This window comes from Myotis daubentonii, chromosome 2 (assembly GCF_963259705.1).
Source record: "Myotis daubentonii chromosome 2, mMyoDau2.1, whole genome shotgun sequence".
Classification (NCBI taxonomy): Eukaryota; Metazoa; Chordata; class Mammalia; order Chiroptera; family Vespertilionidae; genus Myotis; species Myotis daubentonii.
In genome coordinates, this window is record NC_081841.1 from 192445025 (window position 1) to 192466619 (window position 21595).

The 21595-nt window shown below is 40.8% G+C and overlaps 1 protein-coding gene across 3 annotated transcripts in view; it reads right to left on the reverse strand.

Annotated features, from left to right (window-relative positions):
* Positions 1-6586: 6586 nt before the first annotated feature.
* The window catches only part of TUBGCP3 (tubulin gamma complex component 3), an 82705-nt gene continuing 67696 nt past the window's right edge, over positions 6587-21595 (reverse strand). For all 3 annotated transcript variants that reach the window (XM_059685139.1, XM_059685138.1, XM_059685137.1), the window contains 5 exons: positions 16802-16890; positions 16541-16672; positions 13532-13672; positions 11406-11522; positions 6587-7708 (listed from right to left, as the gene is read on the reverse strand). In XM_059685139.1, coding sequence (XP_059541122.1) covers positions 7550-7708; positions 11406-11522; positions 13532-13672; positions 16541-16672; positions 16802-16890 — 638 coding nt within the window. In that variant the 3' untranslated portion in view covers positions 6587-7549. The remainder of the gene's footprint in view (positions 7709-11405; positions 11523-13531; positions 13673-16540; positions 16673-16801; positions 16891-21595) is intronic.

The window sequence follows — 21595 nt, forward strand, 5'->3', positions numbered from 1 at the left end:
GAGAGTCCATAGCACCTGTGTGTCCAGGACGCAAGGAGAACCTGCAGTCCCTGCTCCAGCTATCTGCGATGGGAGGAAGATTAGGAAAGCGCAGGACAGCTAGCAAAGAGGTTGCCCCCAGACAGGAACAATGGCCTGCTGAGATTGAGAGTGTAGCAGCAGAGGCCATAAAAACATGAGGACCCCCGCACCTTCCTTAGGGGCAGGAGAGCTGAGGGACCCCCAGCCCTCAGGTGCAGCCATGTGGGGCCTGCTGAGGTCTGAGACAAGACAGTCTGAAACTTTTGTCAGCAACATTCATCTCTGCCCCAGGCAAGTTGCTTTGTGATATTCCCTTACAGCATTTTTATTAAAATCTTAAGCCCATAATAAAGGCAGATAAATACAAATTTATTTCTCTTCTTGAAGAGACACCTGGCAACATGTCTACAGAACAATATCCATAAGCACTTAGCCAAATTTCCATACCATTTGACTCAATTTTCTGGAAAGCAGAGGTGTATTTCCAGAGTGCAAAGAGACATGTGCAATTCACACCACTCTCCTTCCTCTCCTCCTAGAGCCCGCACCCGCCTCACTGAGCTTGGAGATGTGCTTCTGAACAGGGCAGAGGCTAGGCTGGGTGGCCCAGGGTGCTGAGCCCCTACTCTCTTCCCCAGCAAAGCAGGAGGAGGCTGGAGTGGCAGTGCCTTCCTAACACCTCCTCCAGGCAGCCTGCCAGCATGGTGGGAGGAGCTGGGCTGGTGGGAGGAACAGCCCCATTGAGGCTGGCCTTAATGGCTGGTGTAGGGCCAAACAGGCTTCGGTGGCCTGCCCTCACTGGGCCAGGTGACCTCAGGCCACTTTTCCTCCTGAACCTGGATCTCCTCAAATTACACAGGCCCAAAAACATCCTGCTGGGCGGCTGTGCAGGTAAAGGTAAACTGTAGGAGGTACCTGGTGAGCATCAGGTGCTGTGACTATTATGATAACAGTCCCTCCTGCCAAGAGACCGCTACAACAAAACAAGGGTGAGGCAAGCATGCTGGGAAACCATGGGGCAAAGGTCTCAGGTGAGGCTGGGACCCCAAGGGACACACCTGCCAGGTGACCTTAGAGGTCTTCAGAACCGTAGTTACCTGGGCATTGATCCAACAGGTTCTTAGATCCCAAAGCCAGGGTGCAGGCTCCCAGTGAAACTGCCCTAGCCCAGATGGGCCACACTCAGGCCTCACTGACTTGCAAAGAAGCTCACAGAACAGTCTCCCCAGACATATAAAGAACTCTTACAAACCAGTAACAAGATGGCAAACAACCCTTCAAAAAGTACAAAAGATAGAAACCGCAATCAAAAAATGAGAATATTCAAATAACCAGTAAAATATTTAAAAATATCCAACCTCATCAATATTTAATAAATATAAATTAAAGCCACAACATACCATCATATAGCAGCCAGATTTGGCCAAGCTTTGGCAATGCCAAGTGTTCCAGGACACTGTGCAAGAACTTTCAAGCACTGGGGGTAGGAATGACATTGGGCACATTTTGTAAAGTAGTTTGGCACTATGCAGTAAAGTTGAAGTTATCCTATGACCTAGCAATTCCACTCCTGGTATTTACGCTAGAAAAACTCTTGCATATGAGCCCAAAGAAACATATTCAAGAATGTTCACATCAGCATTGTTTGTAATAACTAAAAATTGCAAATAATCCAAACATCCATTAACATAGATTGGCTGAGTAAAATGTGGTATGATAAAAACATTTGATACAGGCATACCTCAAAGATATTGCGGGTTCGTTTCCAGAACAACTACAATTAAGCAAATAGTGTAATAAAGCGAGTCACATGAATTTTTTTATTTCCTACTGTATGTAAAAGTTGTTTATACTGTAGTCTATTAAGTGTACAATGGCCTTATGTCTAATAAAACAATGTACATACCTTAAAAAATACTTTGCTAAAAAATGCTAACCAGCATCTGAGCCTTCAGCAAGTCATAATCTTTTTTGCTGGTGAGGGTCTTACCTTCAATTTGTGAAAAACGCAGTATCAGTTGAGTGCAATAAAGCAAAGCACAATAAAGGAGGTGTGCCTGTAGTTAATAGCAATGAGTGAACTTCAGTTACAGCTGGAGCTATCAGTTAGTTATTAACACACTTAAATTATACGGATCAACAGGATCCCCATATAAAATGTTGAAATAAATATTTCACTAACAATCTATTGTTAGGAGTGCATACATAGGTGATAATTTTTTTTTTTTAAGCAAGGGAGTGACGCCACAAAAGCCAGGTGACTTACCTGCACAGAGGGAGCAGGAAATAGAATCAGGAAGAGTCAAAAGGGAGCTCCAGGTTACTGGTCATATTCTACATTTCATACCAGCAAGTAGAACATTGGATGGCTTCTGGCTTTATATTTAATCTTTAAACTCTACATGTCTTAAATACATTCAAAATTTAATTATGTAGGAAATATCCATGGAACCCAAAGTTGTTTCTTTAAAAACAAAAACAAAAAACACCAATAAAACTTACCAACTAGAACCCCAATGAACTAGCTCTTGTCAAAATCATCTTCTCACCAAATGCAATGATTTCTCTTATCATAATCGAACTCTGGCTTTCAGCAAGCTAAAGAGTTGACCATTGATTTCTTGCAATACTGTTCTCTTGGTCACCTGTGACACCCAACACGCCTGCTCAGCCTCTAAATGTTGGGGGAACTTCAAACCTGGTCCTGAATCCTCTTCTCTGTAGTTTCTTCACGGTCAATCTCATTGAATCCCATGCCTTCAAATACTACCTATGCTGATGATTCCCAAACGAGTATCTCTAGCTCTAGCCTCTCCTCTAAAATCCTGGACTCATAAATCTGTTCCTCTTGCTCACCTGAGCGGCCAGCCACCCTCAGGTCTACAGCACTCTTCTGGGAAGACCGGGATAGGAGGCCTCTCACCGCTACTTGTAGCTACAGCCACAAGCAGCCCGTGTTCACCGCGGCCCACAGCCCAGCCCACAGCTTCAGCTGTCCACACGGCCCACAGGTGGGGCAGTTTCTGGCAACACCTGACCTTCTACATAGACTTTGTGCCTCCTGATTCGGTTGGAATGTGACTATGGCTATTTGATGAAATGCTCTTTTCCTAATAAGTGGCATTTTCAAGTTGGCTGTACCCTTCTGTCTGTATGTTCAAGTCTGGAGGACACATTCTCCATAGGAATAGGGAAATCACAACGCCATGAATTGTCCTGGTGTGGATACTCGAGGAGAAAAGGCAGGCCTACTCCCCTCTCCAGCCACACCTATTAATGCAGCAGTACATGAGAGAGGCAAGTCCTTCCACCCTGAGGATAACTGTGCCGTCCGCCACAGTAACTGAACTTCCTGGGCCAGAGGCATCCTCCATGACAGAAAATCTAGGCTGAAGCTTACCTGAGCTGCCCAGGACAAGAGCCTTCACTTTACCAGACCATAAGAGCACCATTCATCCAGTTAACTGCCATGTGTCCAAAACAGAAACCATCCCCCACGTCACAATATTTTGAATTTAATTAAAAAAAATCAATTTGCAACGAGTATTATAAAAATTAATATATTACTCACAATTCAGGTGTTCTCGAATATTTTCAGCTGAAAATTCTCAACAAAAATGATTTTAAAGATGGTCAGGGCTGCCACTTAGGGAAAACATATTTTTTTAATAGACGCACGTGGCGTGTGGGGAAGGTCCACCGCTTACGTCTACATATGCTTATGGCGTACAATCATGAGCCAGACCCTATGTGTGCATTAGCTCTACTAGGTGTACCAGTTAATAATGCGATTTTTTTTCAATAGATGGAGTTACACATATATTGATATATATGCGAGTTGATATGTATGATATTTTGTATTGATAAGCTTCAAAACTTCATATGTCAAATTTTCTGAAGGTGTTAACATCATAGATATTTTTACACTAAAAAATATCAAATTTCGTGCCCAAAAAAGAGCATTTGCAGGAAGGTTTAATTCATTATTTTATTTTGAAGAAAAGTGCTGCTGAAAGCTATTGTATACTTCGGGAAGCTTATGGTAAACATGCTCCATCTCAAGATACTTGCGAACACTGGTTTAAACACTTTAAAAGTGATGATTTCAATGTGAAAGACAAAGAACGTCCAGGTCAACCGAAAAAGTTTGAAGACCAACAATTACAAGCATTACTGGATGAAGATGCATGTCAAACTCAAAAACAACTTGCAGAAAGACTGTTGCTCAGCAAACAATTTCCGATCGTTTACAAGCAATGGGAAAGATTTTAAAGCAGTGGTTCTCAACCTTCCTAATGCCGCGACCCTTTAATACAGTTCCTCATGTTGGGGTGACCCCCAATTTCATTGTTACAAATTGAACATAATTAAAGCATAGTGATTAATCACAAAAACAATATGTAATTATATATGTGTTTTCCGATGGTCTTAGGTGACCCCGGTGAAAGGGTTGTTCGACCCCCAAAGGGGTAGCGACCCACAGGTTGGGAACTGCTGTTTTAAAGGAAGGAAAATGAGTGCCACATCAACTGAATGAAAGACAAATGGAAAACTGAAAAGTCATCAGTAAAATGTTGCTTCAATGGCACAAAAGTCTTTTTTGCATCGAATTGTGACTGGTGATGAAAAGTGGATTTATTTTGAGAATCCCAAATGCACAAAATCATGGGTTGATCGAGGTCAACCATCAACATCGACTGCAAGGCCAAATCGCTTCGGAAAGAAGACAATGCTCTGCATTTGGTGGGATCAGGAAGGTGTGGTGTTAGAAGGTATGAGCTTCTAAAACCAGGTGAAACCGTTAATATTGATCGTTACCAACAACAAATAATTTGAACCATGCTTTGAACGTGAAACAACCAGAATGTGCCAGAAGACACAGCAAAGTAATTTCCCTTCATGATAACGCACCACCATCACACACTTCAAAACCACTTAAAGACACATTAAAAGATCTTGCCTGGGAAGTATTAACCCACCCGCCGTATTCACCAGAACTTGCTCCTTCAGATTACCACTTGTTCTGATCGATGGCACACGCACTTTCTGAGCAGCACTTCAAAATGTATGAATTGGGTCTCTGAATTGTTTGCCTCAAAACAAGAAAAGTTCTATTGGGACGGTATCCACAAATTACCTAAAGATGGGGGAATGTGTAGCTAGCGATGGACATTACTTTGAATAAAGCACTTTTGATGTTTCTCTTGAAATTATCGTGTTTTCTTTGATTACAAAATCCGCGTAATTAACCAGTACACCTAGTAATCTTTACAACCCTGAAAGGTAAGAATGATTACCTTTCTTTGGATGAAGTGACCCTCCCAGGGCCATACCTCCAGGGCTGCTTCACCCACTGTGGTGGGTATTCACATCTCAACCACTTGGTGTCCCCCACTCACCAAACCCTTTGCTGATTCTGGATGATGGGACCTTGCTCTGTGACAGGCCTGCCTGTCCATTAGTGACTTCTCCAGTGAGTCTGCAATGAGTTCTTCCAAAGCCTCATGTCACCATCATCCCTGGACTGCCCTGACCTCTGTGTCCACATCTCCATCTCCCAGACCCACAGTTCTGTTCTGAGTGAGACCTGCATCCTGGCCCTGCCAGGACTGTCCTGGTTCCACAGAGGGGGTCCCCTTCTCAGAAGCTCCTGTATAACCCACAAATCTGGCCTGATTGCTTGATGGCCCCCAAGTTCAGATGGAGTTTTAATCCCCAAAGTAGAATTGTCTAGAATGGTTTCTACTGAGAATTAATCTCTGAAGAAAACTTCAAATACAAGCAAGCTCCACGGTCAAAACACTTTGGGCAATTTCTCTTGAAGACTGTAGTACACATTCCATTTCTGAGAAGCTTTGCATCGGGAAAGCTGCTTCAAGTTTCTGCTTTTACGAATTTCTTAACTAAATAAAATGTATATCCTAAGAAGTTCTGACCTTCACCATGGATTCCTTTCTACATAGCCAGGACTCCACAGGAATCAGATGCAGATATCAGATAACTAAAAGGGTATATAGTCATCCCCAGTATCTGTGGGAGATTGGTTCCAGACCCCACACTCATACCCAAATCCGAGGACGCTTAAGTTGCATACATAAAATGGCGTAATATTTGCATATATCTACGCACATTCCCTGTACACTTTTAATCAGCTCTAGATTACTTAGAATACCTAACATAAATGTTATGTAAATAACTTATACTGTATTGTGTAGGGAATGACAAGAAAAATCTGTACATGTTCAGTGCAGACACAACCATGGAGGCCTAACTACACATCAGCAACAGCATGACTTTTTTTATTTTTGATATTTTTGATCTGTGATTTGTTGAACCTGCAGATGCAGAACTCACAGCTATGAAAGGTCACCTATATCATGTAAATACTGGGTGGGTAATATTCCCTTTGACTCTACATTGAAACTTACACACTGTCTAATTTGTTAGTTTTGCTGACAAAATAATTCATATACTGAAGCAATCAAATCGAACTCTGTCAATCCCTGCCCCCAAAACTTGGCAAGTGGACTGTGTCCCATAGACTCCTCAAGAAAGAACCAATATGTGTGAAAGATAATTGCTTTTAATTTTCTAAGTTTTCACTTATGCAACATAATAAAGGCAGATTTATGTGACTTAATATGACATTTTTACAAAAACATTTCCCTCCAACATCTGGTCAGTAGTATATAAATATTTACAATGAAAAAATAGGCAAGGAAAAAGGAAACCTTCATTATTCAAGTCAATTTCTTCCCAATGCTTATCAGAATTTTGAAAATAAAATACTTCATTAACCTTCTAGTCATCCATATTTACACTTCAGCCAATGGTTTCAAAAAATCTAGGTTTAAGGATGTTTTTGTTCCACATCACTCTTACTTTGTTCTACACTATTTTAGCAGTCATCTGAAAGCGCAAATTAAATATAAAAAATGTAAACTTTGAAAAGAAAAAACATGTAAATGCACTAAGATATAAAGGTTCTTACAGAGGTTAATATTTTACAACACTAAGAAACAAAATAAAATGCTCTATATATTTTCTTAGTAGGGACATTTTGTTTAGATTTAATTTGATTATATTAACAAAAATTGCCTCTAAAGAGGGTGTTAAAAAAATACCAATGACATTACCATCTTAACTCATTAATATCCATTGCCCTAATGTTCTCTAAAAGAAACTGTGACCTTTTTAAAAAGTGACAAATATAAATTATATCATGAAGAGCTTAAGAAGCCTCAACAAAGTGTGGTATCCTTGAAGTATGAAGACTTTAAAAAATAAATGTGAATAGTGCAAACCAGCCTATTTAATTTAGTGCTATTACAAACATCTTCAACTCCAGTGTATGAAAAACATGACTTTGATTCTACCAGATGCCATGCCTTTAAAACACTGAAGTATTTGTGGGCAGGAATGGTGGGTGCCCGCAGCATGCCAGTTGCCTTGAGAATTTAAATGTGAATATTAATGTCAAATAATGCAGTTAATAGCATTTGCAGCTCCCTAACCCGGTAGGAAACAGTCAGGTGTGGGAACTGCGCCGCCCCCTGGTGCCCAGGGACACGCGAAGTCTTGGCTCTCTGGCTTTATAATGCTCATTAAAGTCCAACCTGAAGCTAAGAAACCGCAGACTTTCATCAGTACTGGTCATCAGCAACACCAAAAACTGCTGCACAATCCCCTAAAAAGAAACAAAAAGAGCAAAATATTCTTTTCAGAAAGGAACTATCCACAAAACGTGCCCCCGCCTCCCCACCCCCCAATGTATTCCCACATGGGGTCAATTTTTCCTTCCAAACATAAACACCACGATGGCAAGTGTCCTGAATAATGGGAATTGCTCCAGAACCTTGCGGTTTACCCACCTAATGGAACCCACATTAGGAAGAGATGTCCATTTTACAAATACAAATTAGCAATCAATAAATTTTATCTAAAAGAACTAACCAATAGATTTTTCCATTTTGCCCCAAGTTCTACAAGAACAATCAAAAGAGCAAAGCAAATGATGTTAAAACATCCTATTCTTTTTACCTTAAAAACTTAGTGTTAAACTTTTCATCTTTCATATGAGTTATACTAGTAAGAGCATTTAATCACAAAGCCCTGCTGAGAAAACAAATTGAGAATATAAAAAATGGATACATGCTCTCAACCATATTTTTAGGGTTCCATCCTAAAGGGTAGGTCAGAATGTGGCTGTATCACCTCCTTTCCAAGGCGGCTCAGTAAAGACAATGTATGTCAGAGTTTACTCAGACTTAAATACAACAAACTGACCCACTGCTTCTACTAGGGTTGAAGGAGTTACTTAATAAGTACAAACTCCACCCATCAAGTTGCACAACCTGTGGCACAGCTAGCAGACATTTATTTATCAAGGTATGTGCTATTTTGTCTCCATTCTTTCAGGTTTGGGAAAGTACTTGTCTGCAGAGAAAAAGTCACTGAAACACCCCCATACTTGTCAATCCTTCCTAAACTCTAACAGCTGCCACTTTCCCTCTCCTTGCTTCTGGAGAGCTATATGTGTGGAGACTCATATATATTATGCAAAGTAATTTTATATTTGAACAAGCATATAGTGTGCATGTGTGTGAATATCACTTTGTCTTTTTAGATGACTGAAGACTTACAAGAAAGTTCTTAAGGGATTATACTGCTAAAAATATAAAAACGTCTGTCCAGCTGGTGTGGCTTAGTGGTTGAGTGTCGACCTATGAACCAGGAGATCATGGTTTGATTCCCTGTCAGGATGTCAGGATATATGCCCGGGTTGTGGCTCGATTGCCAGTAGGGAGCATGTAGGAGGCAGCCAATCACTAATTCTCTCTCATCATTGATGTTTCCCTTTCTCCTTCTCCCTTCCTACCTCTAAAATCAATAAAAAAGTATTTTTAAAAGTATATAATTAAAAAACTAGAGGCCCAGTGCCCGAATTTGTGCACCAGTGGGGTCCCTTGGCCTAGCCTGTGGAATCGGGCCAAAACCGGCTCTCTGACATCCCCTGAGGGGTCCTGGATTGCGAGAGGGCGCAGGTCAGGCCGAGGGAACCTACCAGTGCATGATCAGGGCCTGGAAGAGATGCGATAGGCTGGCCACCAGGGAGGGACCGCAGGAGGGCCCTAGGAAGTGATTGGCCCCTCTCGCTCAGTCCTGATCAGCCGGACCCCAGCAGCAAGCTAACCTACTGGTCGGAGTGTCTGCCCCCTGGTGGTCAGTGCACATCATAGCTACTGGTCGACTGTCTGCCCCCTGGTGGTCAGTGCACATCATAGTGACTGGGCAACCTGTTGACTGTCTGCACCCTGGTGGTCAGTGCACGTCATAGCAAGCAGTTGAGCGGCCTTAGCATATCATTAGCATATTACACTTTGGTTGAACAGATGACCAGACGACCAGACACTTAGCATATTAGGCTTTTATTAGATAGGATAATAAATGTCTAATCACTATATTGTACACCTGAAATTAACAACATAATATTGTATGTCCACTGTAAGTGAAAAATAAAAATCTTAACAATATTCAGTGATTTCTTGTTGAGTGATGAATTATGATGGTGTGTGAAGGTCACTAAAGGGATCCTGAGGAATATTTCTTTCTACAGGTTTGAGGCTCTGCATGTTTATTCATAAGCAGTTTATTCATAATGACAGTTAATGCCCTACCATTTCATACCAATACAAAGAGAAAAGGACTTTTTTTCTGATAAAGAAAAGCAATCATGTGAATGGTAATGATTTACAGAGATTAATTCTGTAATAGGGGTAACACTAGGGATTATACTGATGAAGATTACTTTTTTAAAAAATGTACAAACTCTATCAGGAAAATGTGTAACCATCACTGTCCCTTTTAGAAATGAGCACATGGACACATTTTTAAGTTATATACTATTCATTTGCAGCTGTACAACTCTCTCAATTAATAGTATCCTATCTACTAATAGACAAACAGGGTAATTGACCGTACCTTCGCTACACCTCCCATTGGCTAATCAGCGTGATATGCAAATTAACTGCCAACAAAGATGGCGGTTAATTTGCATACATAGGCTCCAAGCGGCAGAGTGAAGACTGAAGGTGGGCTGGAGCCACAAAGACGGAAGATGGAAGGCGGCTCCAGCCGGAGCAAAGGCCTGGGTCCCAGGTACCGGAGGAAAACCGGTGCCGGCAGCCAGGAGAAGGGAAGGCCTATTGCACGAATCTCTTCGTGCAACAGGCCTCTAGTAGAACTAATCATTAGGAATCCATTTTTAAGAACCATGAATACATACTATATGTACAACACACTGGGTAAAGAAAGCATTTAATTATCAAAACACAATCCAACAAAAATGTCTGTATGAACATAAACCAGTCATTACTACCACTTATGAAACATGTTTCCAACAAAATGCAATAGTAGGCTAACGCCAGAGTAAGAGCACTTGCAAAAGGGACACATTTTCCCCTTTGATATATATACTCAAGAAAAATATAAAACTCAAAGCTATGAAGATCGCAGGAAGCACACTATATGCCTATGGTACAATGTGGTGATGCTTCATTTTAAGTTTTGAACCACATGACTATCATAGCACACAAAAATGTAATTTTTAAAAGTTTGATTTGCCTTTCTAATTAGTTATTAGCAACCAAATGGAAAAATTCTTCATGAAAATCTTTTCCTCTGTATTTTCAACATGAAAATCACACTGAAAAACAGATGAAATTAGAAACCAAACCCACAAAATAGAAATATGGACTCTGTGGACCAGCTTCCCTCAGCAACTTCAGACCTGTTCTCCCTGAGCTCAGCCCCCTGGCTGCCTGGCAGCTCCTTGCACTTATGATCCTGATGTACCTCCCTGTGCACTTCTCTCCAGGTCTGAGCTGCAGAGATGCATGCTGGTCTTCTCAGAGCTGCCACCCTTTCCTGCCCCCCGACACTGATAACACTAGAACCACCCAGACAGGGGTTCTCAGACCTGGCTGCACCACAGGTCACAGCCAAGGTTGGGAACCACTGTGGGTGCTACTCACTACTACATTGATTGAAATAATTCCTTCCTAGTCATTTTGACAGCCAACTGTCCATTACAGAAAATGAGCAATGTGATTTGGACAGCATTGTGTTACTCTAATACAGCGATGGCAAACCTTTTGAGCTCGGCGTGTCAGCATTTTGAAAAACCCTGACTTAACTCTGGTGCCGTGTCACATATAGAAATTTTTTTATATCTGCAACCATAGTAAAACAAAGATTTATATTTCTGATATTTATTTTAAATATTTAAATGCCATTTAACAAAGAAAAATCAACCAAAAAAATGAGTTCATGTGTCACCTCTGACATGCGTGTCATAGGTTCGCCATCACTGCTCTAATATGTACCTGGTAGAAATGTGTCAATATTCGCAACTGGGAACACATTTTTGGTATAGACTCTTGAAATTCTTGAATCCTCTTGTTCTCCTCCTCTTCCTCTGCTGCTGTCACTCCCCACTGACCCTGAAGAGTCAGAAGTACCAAATTAAATTGAAATCTAGATGGAAGATATTGTTAGTGTAGGGCTGAGAAGAAATGTCAGGAGTGGGGTGGGGGGGTGCTTTCCACGTCCCTCTATACTACTAAAAACTCTATAATAATTTTCTGATGCCAAATTATTCTTTTGCTTACTTTATCCCCAATTAATAATGTACCTTGGAAATATATCAATACATATGAGCAAATACAGAATTCCTTCATTGTTTTAAATAACTACAGTATTATACTTTAGAACATGTAACAATTTAGATAATTTGTCACAAACAAGTCTTTTGCTATTACTAACAATACTGTAATAAACAGCCTTGTATCTTTCCATCACTTTGCATATACATAAAAGTGGAACCAGATGGGTCAAAGACTGGCACCCCTTAGACCAGCGGTTCTCAACCTGTGGGTCACGACCCCTTTGGTGGTCACCTAAGACCATCCTGCATATCAGATATTTACATTACAATTCATAATAGTTAGCAATATTACAGTTATGAAGTAGCAACGAAAATAATTTTATGGTTGGGTCACAACATGAGGAACTGTATTTAAAGGGCCAGAAGGTTGAGAACCACTGCCTTAGACCTTGCTGAGAGTGAAGCAGGCAGAACCAGCTTCCATCAGACTCGGGATTTATTACTCTCAGCAATCTCAGGGTTCTGAGATCTTGTTATGAGTCGTCTTGCAAAATCTCTTTAAAACGTCATTGGACCTTAGGTCTAAATGATTGCTTCATAAGTTACTTTGCCTAATGAATTTAAATAAATTCTCAGCTTTTAGATCTTCTCCTGTATCCATCCCTAAGCATATCTGAATAAAATACATTGAGTAAATCTTATTATGTAGATCTTGTTCTACTCCAGCACTGATGGTTAACAGTCTGGAGAGAGAATCGTCACTTCCCACACAACTGGCTGCCATCCTATTATCAGAGTTGAAAATCCTAAAGACTGGTTTTTGTAGATTTACATAGTTTAGTAATTTTCCAGAAGAGCAAATTCTCTGGAGCATCTGGGCAGTTTTAAACATCACAGTAGTGGCTAGCATTTACTGAATAACTATTAAACACTAAATAATTGACATATTATTACCACATGTAAATAAGTAACTCACTCCTATTTTACAAAAAGGAAGCTATGTCTTAGAGAAGTCAGTCAAGTCACCACAAGGCACAGAGCCCGTGATTTGGGGTTGGGGTTGAACTTCAGTCTGTCTGGTGTCTAGGTGTGCCTCTCAGTGCATGCAAACGCTGACATTTCATAATCACAGACAACCACACCTGGCAAAAAAACAATGAAGCAACTACTCTGTTTCTAAAATATCCAGAAGAAATAATTTGTGTAAAATTATAAAGTTGTAAAATTTTCAAGGTAAACATGATCCTCTATCACTAATTTTAAGGCAACAAATACTCAAAATAAAACTAATCAAGACATATTAACCAAAATAATTCTCTGTCACCAACCCAAGAATAAGCATCTTTAAAAAATAAATTATACAAATTATGTCAAATACAAAAAATCTCATAAACAGCCAAACTTGATCAATAAATCTTCATAATTCAAGGTCATGGAGGACACAAAATACTTTAGTGAGGTCACTGAAAAGAGCCATATGTGTAGAAATTTGGTTCCCATAAGTATATATGAATCCACAGCTTCAAACAGAAAACACTGCAGAGTCGGGTACCACTCTGATACGGCAGCAACATATAGATATCTGCACCTCAACACTTACTAATGAAAAGTGGCAAGAGATTTGTGATTCTTGTGAAAACTGTCACCTTTATTTCTTAAAGCATGATGGTAGTGATGGTGACCTCTCCCTTTAAAACAGCTCTTCCTCAGGACTCCAAATGTGGATGTGAGCACAGTCTCAGCTTTAGGAACATTTCAGCATGAAAACTATTTGTTTTATTTGTTATTATAATGGCAATACGTTCATTATTTAAACTAACAAATCCACTAGTATAAAAACCATACCTCAGCTTCACGCTGCTTCTTTTTCTCTTCAAACTGTAACCGTCTCTGCAGCTCTTCCAGGGCAGCTCTGTATATCGCATCCTGAGTATTCTGAAGTTCAATGATTTGATCAAACACGGCTCTAAGCTGGTTTAAAAGTGCCTAAAGAGATGACATTTTTTTTTTTTTATGAATACAGCCCCAACATACTAAGTTTTCCAAATAAAATATTGATAATTAGTAATAAGATACTATAAAACAAGGTACCAACTCACATTCTCAAAATGCTCATTAGTTGTTCATTCATTCATTATCAAACATTTACTGAACACCTACTATGTAGCAGCACCATACCAGGTCCTGGCAAAATCCCATAGTAGTTCTGTATCATCATAGCAACACCAGTATGACATACCCCAAGCTCTCTATGCAAATTACCTCCATTCCCACAAAAACCTTACAAACTTGAAGCGCTACCCCGAGTGTCAAAATTACTAGTAAGTGGTTGAGTTAGGAGCTGGACTATTCTACAGTTCAGAAAGGAAAGGAATGGAAAATACTTCAAGGGTTTTTGGTTTTTTTTTGGTTTGGTGATTCATAGCAAAACCACACACCAAGACTATAAGAAAGGAAATTTTTAATAAAATATATATTTTTTAATTCAGCAAGGTTTTTATAAAAAACTAGAGGCCCGGTGCACAAAAATTTGTGCACTCGGGGGGGGAGGGGGGTCCCTCAGCCTGGCCTGTGCCCTCTAGCAGTCTGGGACCCCTCGGGAGATAACGACCTGCTGGCTTAGGCCTGCTCCCGGGTGGCAGAAGGCAGGCCCAATCCCTAGGTGCAGCCCCTGGTCGGGCTCAGAGCAGGGCTGATTGGGGAGTTGGGGCGCCGCCCCCTGTCACACTCAAGGCAGGGTCGATGGGGAGGTTGTGGAGCAACCCCCTGTCACACACAGAGCAGGGCCCATCAGGGGGGTTGGGGCTCTGTACCCTGTCACGCACAGAGCAGGGCCCATCAGGGGGTTGGGGCGCCGCCACTCTCACACTCAGGGCAGGGCTGATGGGGAGGTTATGGCTCTACCCCGTCACACACAGAGCAGGGCCCGTGGGGGGGTGGGGGAGCTCCCCCCTATCAGGCACAGAGCAGGGCGGATAGGGAGGTTGTGGCCCCGCCCCCTGTCACACACAGAGCCGCAGGGCGATCAGGGGGTTTGGGTGCTGCCCCCTGTCATGCTGATTCCAGTGCCGGGAGGCCTCACGGCTCCGCTGATCCCGGTGCTGGGAGGCATATTACCCTTTTACTATATAGGGTAGAGGCCTGGTGCACGGGTGGGGCCGGCTGGTTTGCCCTGAAGGGTGTCCTGGATCAGGGTGGGGGTCCCCACTGGGGTGCCTGGCCAGCCTGGGTGAGGGGCTGAGGGCTGTTTTCAGGCTGGGGGTGACTGAACTCCCAAATGCTCCTTTTTTCCTTTTTTTTTTTTTTTTTTTTTTTAATTCTGGGCCAGCTTTAGCTTGAGGCTTGGCTCCAGCACTTAGGCCTCCGGCTGAAAGTAGGTTTCTGGCCTTTGCTTACAATGTTGCGAATCTGCTGGCTGAAGTTGGGCGTATTTGTTACAGAGTTTCTTAAACTGCCCGCTCAGAGGCCGGCAAGGCAGGTGGGGAACGGTGGGGAACGTTGGTTTCCTCCAACGATCCTCCATCACTGAGGCAACCAAGCCTCATGTTAGTTTCAAGCTGCCTGGCTGCCGGCCGCCATCTTGGCTGACAGTTAATTTGCATATCTCGCTGATTAGCCAATGAAAAGGGTATCGGTCGTACGCCAATTACCATGTTTCTCTTTTATTAGATAGGATGGTATCATATTTTATACTAGGAATGAAAAGGTGGTTGCCCATTGGCGGGGGGCGGGGGGACGGGACTCTAAATGTGTTGAAACGCATCAAGGCCACAGAACATTTCCCTCGCTCACTGCCTGTGGTGTAGTGGTCTTCAGTATACAGCTACCATAGTTTAGTTATTCTTTCTCCTAGGGCAGCACGGAAGAAGAGACAGAATGAGACCTACAGCACAAAATCATTTACGTAAATAAACACTATGTCCATGCAAAATTATATATGCATATATATACGCACAAGGTTATATAGCAAACACATTGACACGGGCGCCAATGGTGTGAATGGGTCAGGGGAACCTAACGAACATGAGAGCTCTTTCCTGGACTGACGGCACCATGTGCCACAACTAAAGAGAATCAATTCTATCCTTGGCCATCTCAGATTTTTTAAAAAAACCATTAATAATGTGAGGAGGAAAAAGATAACTTCAATAATCAAGGAGAAAAAATTGTGTTTTAAAATTTAACAACCACTTGCCCTAGCTGGTTTGGCTCAGTGGATAGAACGCTGGACTGCGGACTGAAGGGTCCTGGGTTCGATTCTGGGCAAGGGCACATGGTCGGGTTGCGGGCTCAAACCCTAGTGTGAGGCATGCAGGAGGGAGCCAATGATTCTCTCTCATTGTTGTTTCTATCTCTCTCGCCCTCTCCCTTCCTCTCTGACATCAATAAAAATATATTTTAAAAAAAGAAAATGAGCATGGAGCCCGGAGAGCCCTGCATTTTCTCACACCATTCTTCTGGACTTTCAGACAGGTGACTGCTTGTTTTGTTCTCACATGCCTTGCTGGGTTTACTTTGTTCAGATATTATCCCTCCACACATCAAAGCCATCACTCATGATTAGTTTTTCTCTTTTGAACAACTACAAGAGAATATTATTACACCTAGGAAATGAATGGACATTATCCCACTCTTTGCCATCTTCACATCCACTTTAGAGCGCATGCTTGTTTCAGCACTATTGTTCCAATTGTATTTACAAACAGTGCGCTGTGAACATTTAACTATTAATAAGATTGTCTTAATCACTACTGTGGGCATCAGGCAACTAAGATTCTCCATTAGACAGGAACTCAAGAAAAGGAGATTACGATCTTTTCTGTTTCTTGTTTCTAAACCACACATCAGCCTTACTCGGGAGTCGGTGTCCAGCAGACACCGGGAGATGATGGTATCCAAGAACACCTCGTGGGCTGCAATGATGTGGTCCAAATCTTGGGCCTGCTGCACTTTGTTCCAAAGTTCATCCCAAGAACATTCAAGCACCTAGGAAATGATATGAAACTTAGGGTAAGACTGTGTTCTTCCCAGTATAGTATCTTCCATAAATAATACCATGCAAAGTCATAAGACATGACTTATTTAAACTAAAACCAAGGAATGACTCAAATGTACCTCAAATGTAATGTAATACTGCATCTGGTGAATGAAATGGACCATCTCAGATGCCAGAATGTGACAGTGATGCAGCACGCCAGAGAACTCTGCAAGAGTCAAAGGACTGATGTTAGAGGCCACAGGGAAAAGCACTGAAAATCAACCCCATGCTCTCCCTCCTGTGTATCTACAATATATCTTAAAATAAATAAATAAATAAATAAACCTTGCTGAAACCGGTTTGGCTCAGTGGATAGAGCATCGGCCTGCGGACTGAAAGGTCCCAGGTTCGATTACGGTCAAGGGCACATCCCCAGTAGGAGATGTGCATGAGGCAGCTGATCGATGTTTCTCTCTCATCGATGTTTCTAACTCTCTATCTCTCTCCCTTCCTCTCTGTAAAAAATCAATAAAATATTTTTTAAAAAATCACTAGCTTTAATTCCTCACCCATTAAGAAACAACCCTTTCATAATCAATGTCTGTGCCATTCAAGCTAAAAAAAAGGATTTAGCTATCTATTCAAGTAGCACTATATTACTTTACAGAATATAAGGAGCTAATAAAGAATGGCATAAAACAAAATAATTGTATTTGAAAATTGAATAAAAATTTTTATCTTATAATAATGCAGGATCTTGAATAAATGCAAGCTCAATTTTATGGCTTCTTTACAATTAATCTCCCTACTGTGCATGAAACAGTTACTATTCCCTAGCTATTTGGAGACAAAAGTGACATTTCCTTAAGGACCCGAATGTGACCTTGTCACCTGAGAGAAAAATGAACCTTGGAGGGAGCCGACCCTGCTTCTATTCTTTATGAGATTATAAAACCATCAAAAGGCTTGAAGGTCACCACGGAGCAGCCGTTCTCTGCTTGCACTTTTAATTTTTGCTCAAAAACTACCCAAGTATGATGGGGCACTACTGTACATGAGGATTCAATCAGAGATGGGGCCCTCAGAGGACGACTACATAGAGATTTAAATAGGGGTCAGACCTGACATATTGTTATAACTCCATATACCTTTAATCAGCTCCCTGGATAAATAATTTTTTGCTGTATGCAGTTATTTGAAAAATCATTCTTGTCCCTTCTTCAGACAATAATGTGGAAGTAAAATATATGAACAGTTGTGAAAAAAATAACAGTCACAATATATACTTTTACAAATACTCCAGAATTAAGTGGCACTGGGGATTTTGCTGGCCTGGTCTAACATGTACTATTTGGCCAGTGAAGAAATAGCACAGCCACCTCAGAAGATCAGCACGTGCTCCAAATACACCTGATCTCTTCCACACCATTAGGAATCCGTACTCCATGAATATGGTAAATATTCTTCTAAAGAACAGGGTATAAGCTTCGCATTTCATTTGTAAGCCTAGAATGAAGAATGTACTTTATTTTTCACTGAAACTATCAAGTGGGGCTAAGATTTCTAGTCTAATACTCATAGCCTATTTAACCAAAATTACTTTTCAATGTAAAGAGCATAATAAAATGCTGTTTTAAGTGGTATTCATCCATATTACGGTTTAAGTAAGCTTCTAGAGAAGTAACTCCCATTTACTGCCATTTCAATGGTGACTACCATTTCCATTTTGGGTTTTAACCCTGAGCTGGGATGACAGACTGGATCCTCCCCCCTGGAGCCAGGCAGCCTTACCTGAAACACTGTCTGTTATATGTAAACATGCATCATTTGTGCAGGCGTGCACAGCACATACTGGTCCGCAAGACCTTTCTAGGGTGTGATTTCTTTTAGTGACACAAAGTTATATAAATCTAGATATCATTTATGGAAGTTTTTTTTTTTAATGCTCTTCATTTTATCACAGAATTCTGGTGGACTTTTTCACAGGGAAACAAACTGAGTAATGTCTTCACAAATCAAACATAATGACACTCAGGTCTCATTGTGATATCCAATGTCTCTGAATCTACCCTCCATTTCCTAAATGAGTATTTCCTAAAATGCACTGCTTTGCATGTGTTCACAGTGAACGCCATCAACTTGTTTTCCAGCCTTGTGAATACTGTAGTTTACGCTTATCCACCTTGACATTTTTCTCCCAGAGAAAGTTTAACATCACTGACAAAGCTGTAATTTCTTCATATACTCCTGTAGATTTCTTATGAAAGTATTAACTAGATTACTCTCACTGCTATCTCTGGGCAACCCTTTACTTACTACAGAAGCATAAAATATTTTTTTCATGGCTACTTTTCACCATCTAGCTCCAAATCAATTTTCTATGCATAATAAAAAGAGCTCAATTCCAGGAAAGCTCAAGTTTTTATTGTTTCTTTTAGTCTGTATTTCTTGGGGTCTCCTCTGGAGTTTTTTTCACTGGAGTCGCACTGACAATCAAACCTGCAGTACTTAGACATTTAATGCATTGGTTTTTAGTAGCAGGTGGCACATTTTTGCTAACATTTTCACATTTCATTTTTGAGCTCCTTGGCAAACCAGAAATATTTTTTCTGCCATTAAGACAGTTTGATAAGTAGACCTGTAGTAATTAACTCATTAATTTGGTTGATAATTTCTGATTTACTTGAGTGTACAATTTCTCCACTACTGATTCATCTTCTAGAATCTTTAATGTCACCCACATTTGGAAATGAAAATGCAACTGAATGACCATAAAACAAAAACATTTACAGAAACAATCACCATGTAATGTTGGTGTCAACCCAAAATTCATGGCATCCGAGCTCAGCTAATCTCCATGGTGTGGAGAAATCCATCATTTTCCCTTACTCTAAAGCAGCTGTTTAGCCCTCTCAATCCTGAACACTTTGATCCACCTCCTTCTCTCCACTCCCCCTCCTAGGTCATGTGGAAAAGCAGCCACCAGGTGGGAACTGCCCCCACCACTGGCCACGGAGCCCACACACTCATGTGGCAGCAGCACAGCTCCAAAGCTAACCCAGCACCACCTGTGCCCTAATGTCCTCTTTCTTTCACTCTAGGATTCATCAACCTCTACTTCCTTCTTCCCATCAACATTTAAAACTGCCCTTTAAACAAACAAAACTCTTCAGCAACCAGTTTTTGTGCACAAGTGTCTTTTTGTATTCCTATAGCATCTGGTCTTTCCATGTCAAACAACTTATCACAGTGTATTGTAAGCTCTTGTTTAAGTGTGCATCTGGCCCTAAGGGGCAATAAACGTGAAGCCCATAAGCACCTTGTGACCACAGACACCTTGTTTGTCATATCCATCACTGGATACCAAGGAGAGGGGCACAAAGTAGGCCCTCACTATTACTGACTGAATGAGGGACTTAGATCCTCAAAATTAAAGCAGATAGTCTGTATTCTTCTATTTAAACAGATGACTATTTAAACTCATATCCTTTTCAAAGGTTTCCATGAACAAGGCAAATTTAACAACAATGTTAAAATATGTGTTCTTTTCTTTTACAGTCTTAAAGTACTACCAAATAATATGTTTTCTTTCTTGAAAAATCACATTTTCTTGTGTCTAAAATGCATCTTAATGGCACTCTCTTAAAAGAAAACCTCTGAGAATGAGTAGACCTATGGCTGCTGCTCTCAGGATACTGCCTGCTAAAAAGAAATCTGATAAAAGAGTCCACATAATAGAAGTCTAAAATCCCTGCAGCACTACAATTCTTTCTCTTCCCCATGTGAGTAATCAAACACTATATATGCTGTATTTCATAATTTCTCATTGATTCTGAACCCTATTCATAAGATTAAAATCACAATGCATAATTTGGTCCCTTAATTCCTAAAACTTACAATTTAACAACTCACACCTGAAACACCCCTTGAATCTCTTTACCCGGCACCTTGAAAATACATTTAAAACAAGGTTAAAATATAAGTACTTGTGTTTTTATAGTTGACCCACAAAGAACTATATAATTCTAAGACTCCCAAAAACAAAGCAACATTTGCACTGAGTCCAATAAATACAATATATCTCCCACTAGACTAACTAACAGTAGACAGTAGTATATACAAAATCCAGAATGATCATTCTCTAGTTTAAGAGGTATTAGATTCATTTATAATTCTTTACTGCCCTCTAAAGGTTGTTGAAAGAACTTCAACTTCGATTAAAAAACACAAATGGCTCTGAAAAGATAAAGGACTTGACCATATGGTTTTGGCATTTTCAATGAGCAGCACCTACTCACGTGGAGATGCACCATAAACAGAGCTGAGTGTTGCTAAAAATTATAAATGTTTCTTGTTTTAAAATACCCTAAGTCATTTTCTTCACAATTTCATAATCACCTTCTCCAACCTATATTTATAACTGATGCTACCATATTTTAAAAAGTGACTTCATCAAATTACCCATCTGATTTATTTCTCAAGGCTAAGGATTCAAAGGACTTGGTAGCATTCTCCACAGCTCTTATATTCAGTATCTCTAATCCTGGTTAAGGTCCTCCTGCAGACATCATCCATCCACTGTATCATCAGGCACGTTGCAACAACTGTACAGAGTGCTTGCCCGAGGCAGTGCTAGCCTATGTACTTTACACAGATTTAATCCTGATAACCCAAATGAGGAAAGTGAGGCAGAAGACGAGAAAATCAGCCTGAGGTCACAGTCTGACAGCACAGCCCGATGCTGGTGTTGTGGGGACTGAGCTGGACAATGCAGCCCAGCATCTGTGCTAACAAACCAAGCACTCGGCTTAATGTCCAGCAGAGAGAACTTCTTATGAATGTATCATTAGTCAGGACTACTGACTCATCCATACATACAAAAGTGAGACAAAAGTAAACTTTTAAAGAGAAAATGTCTGTTCATCTTTAAG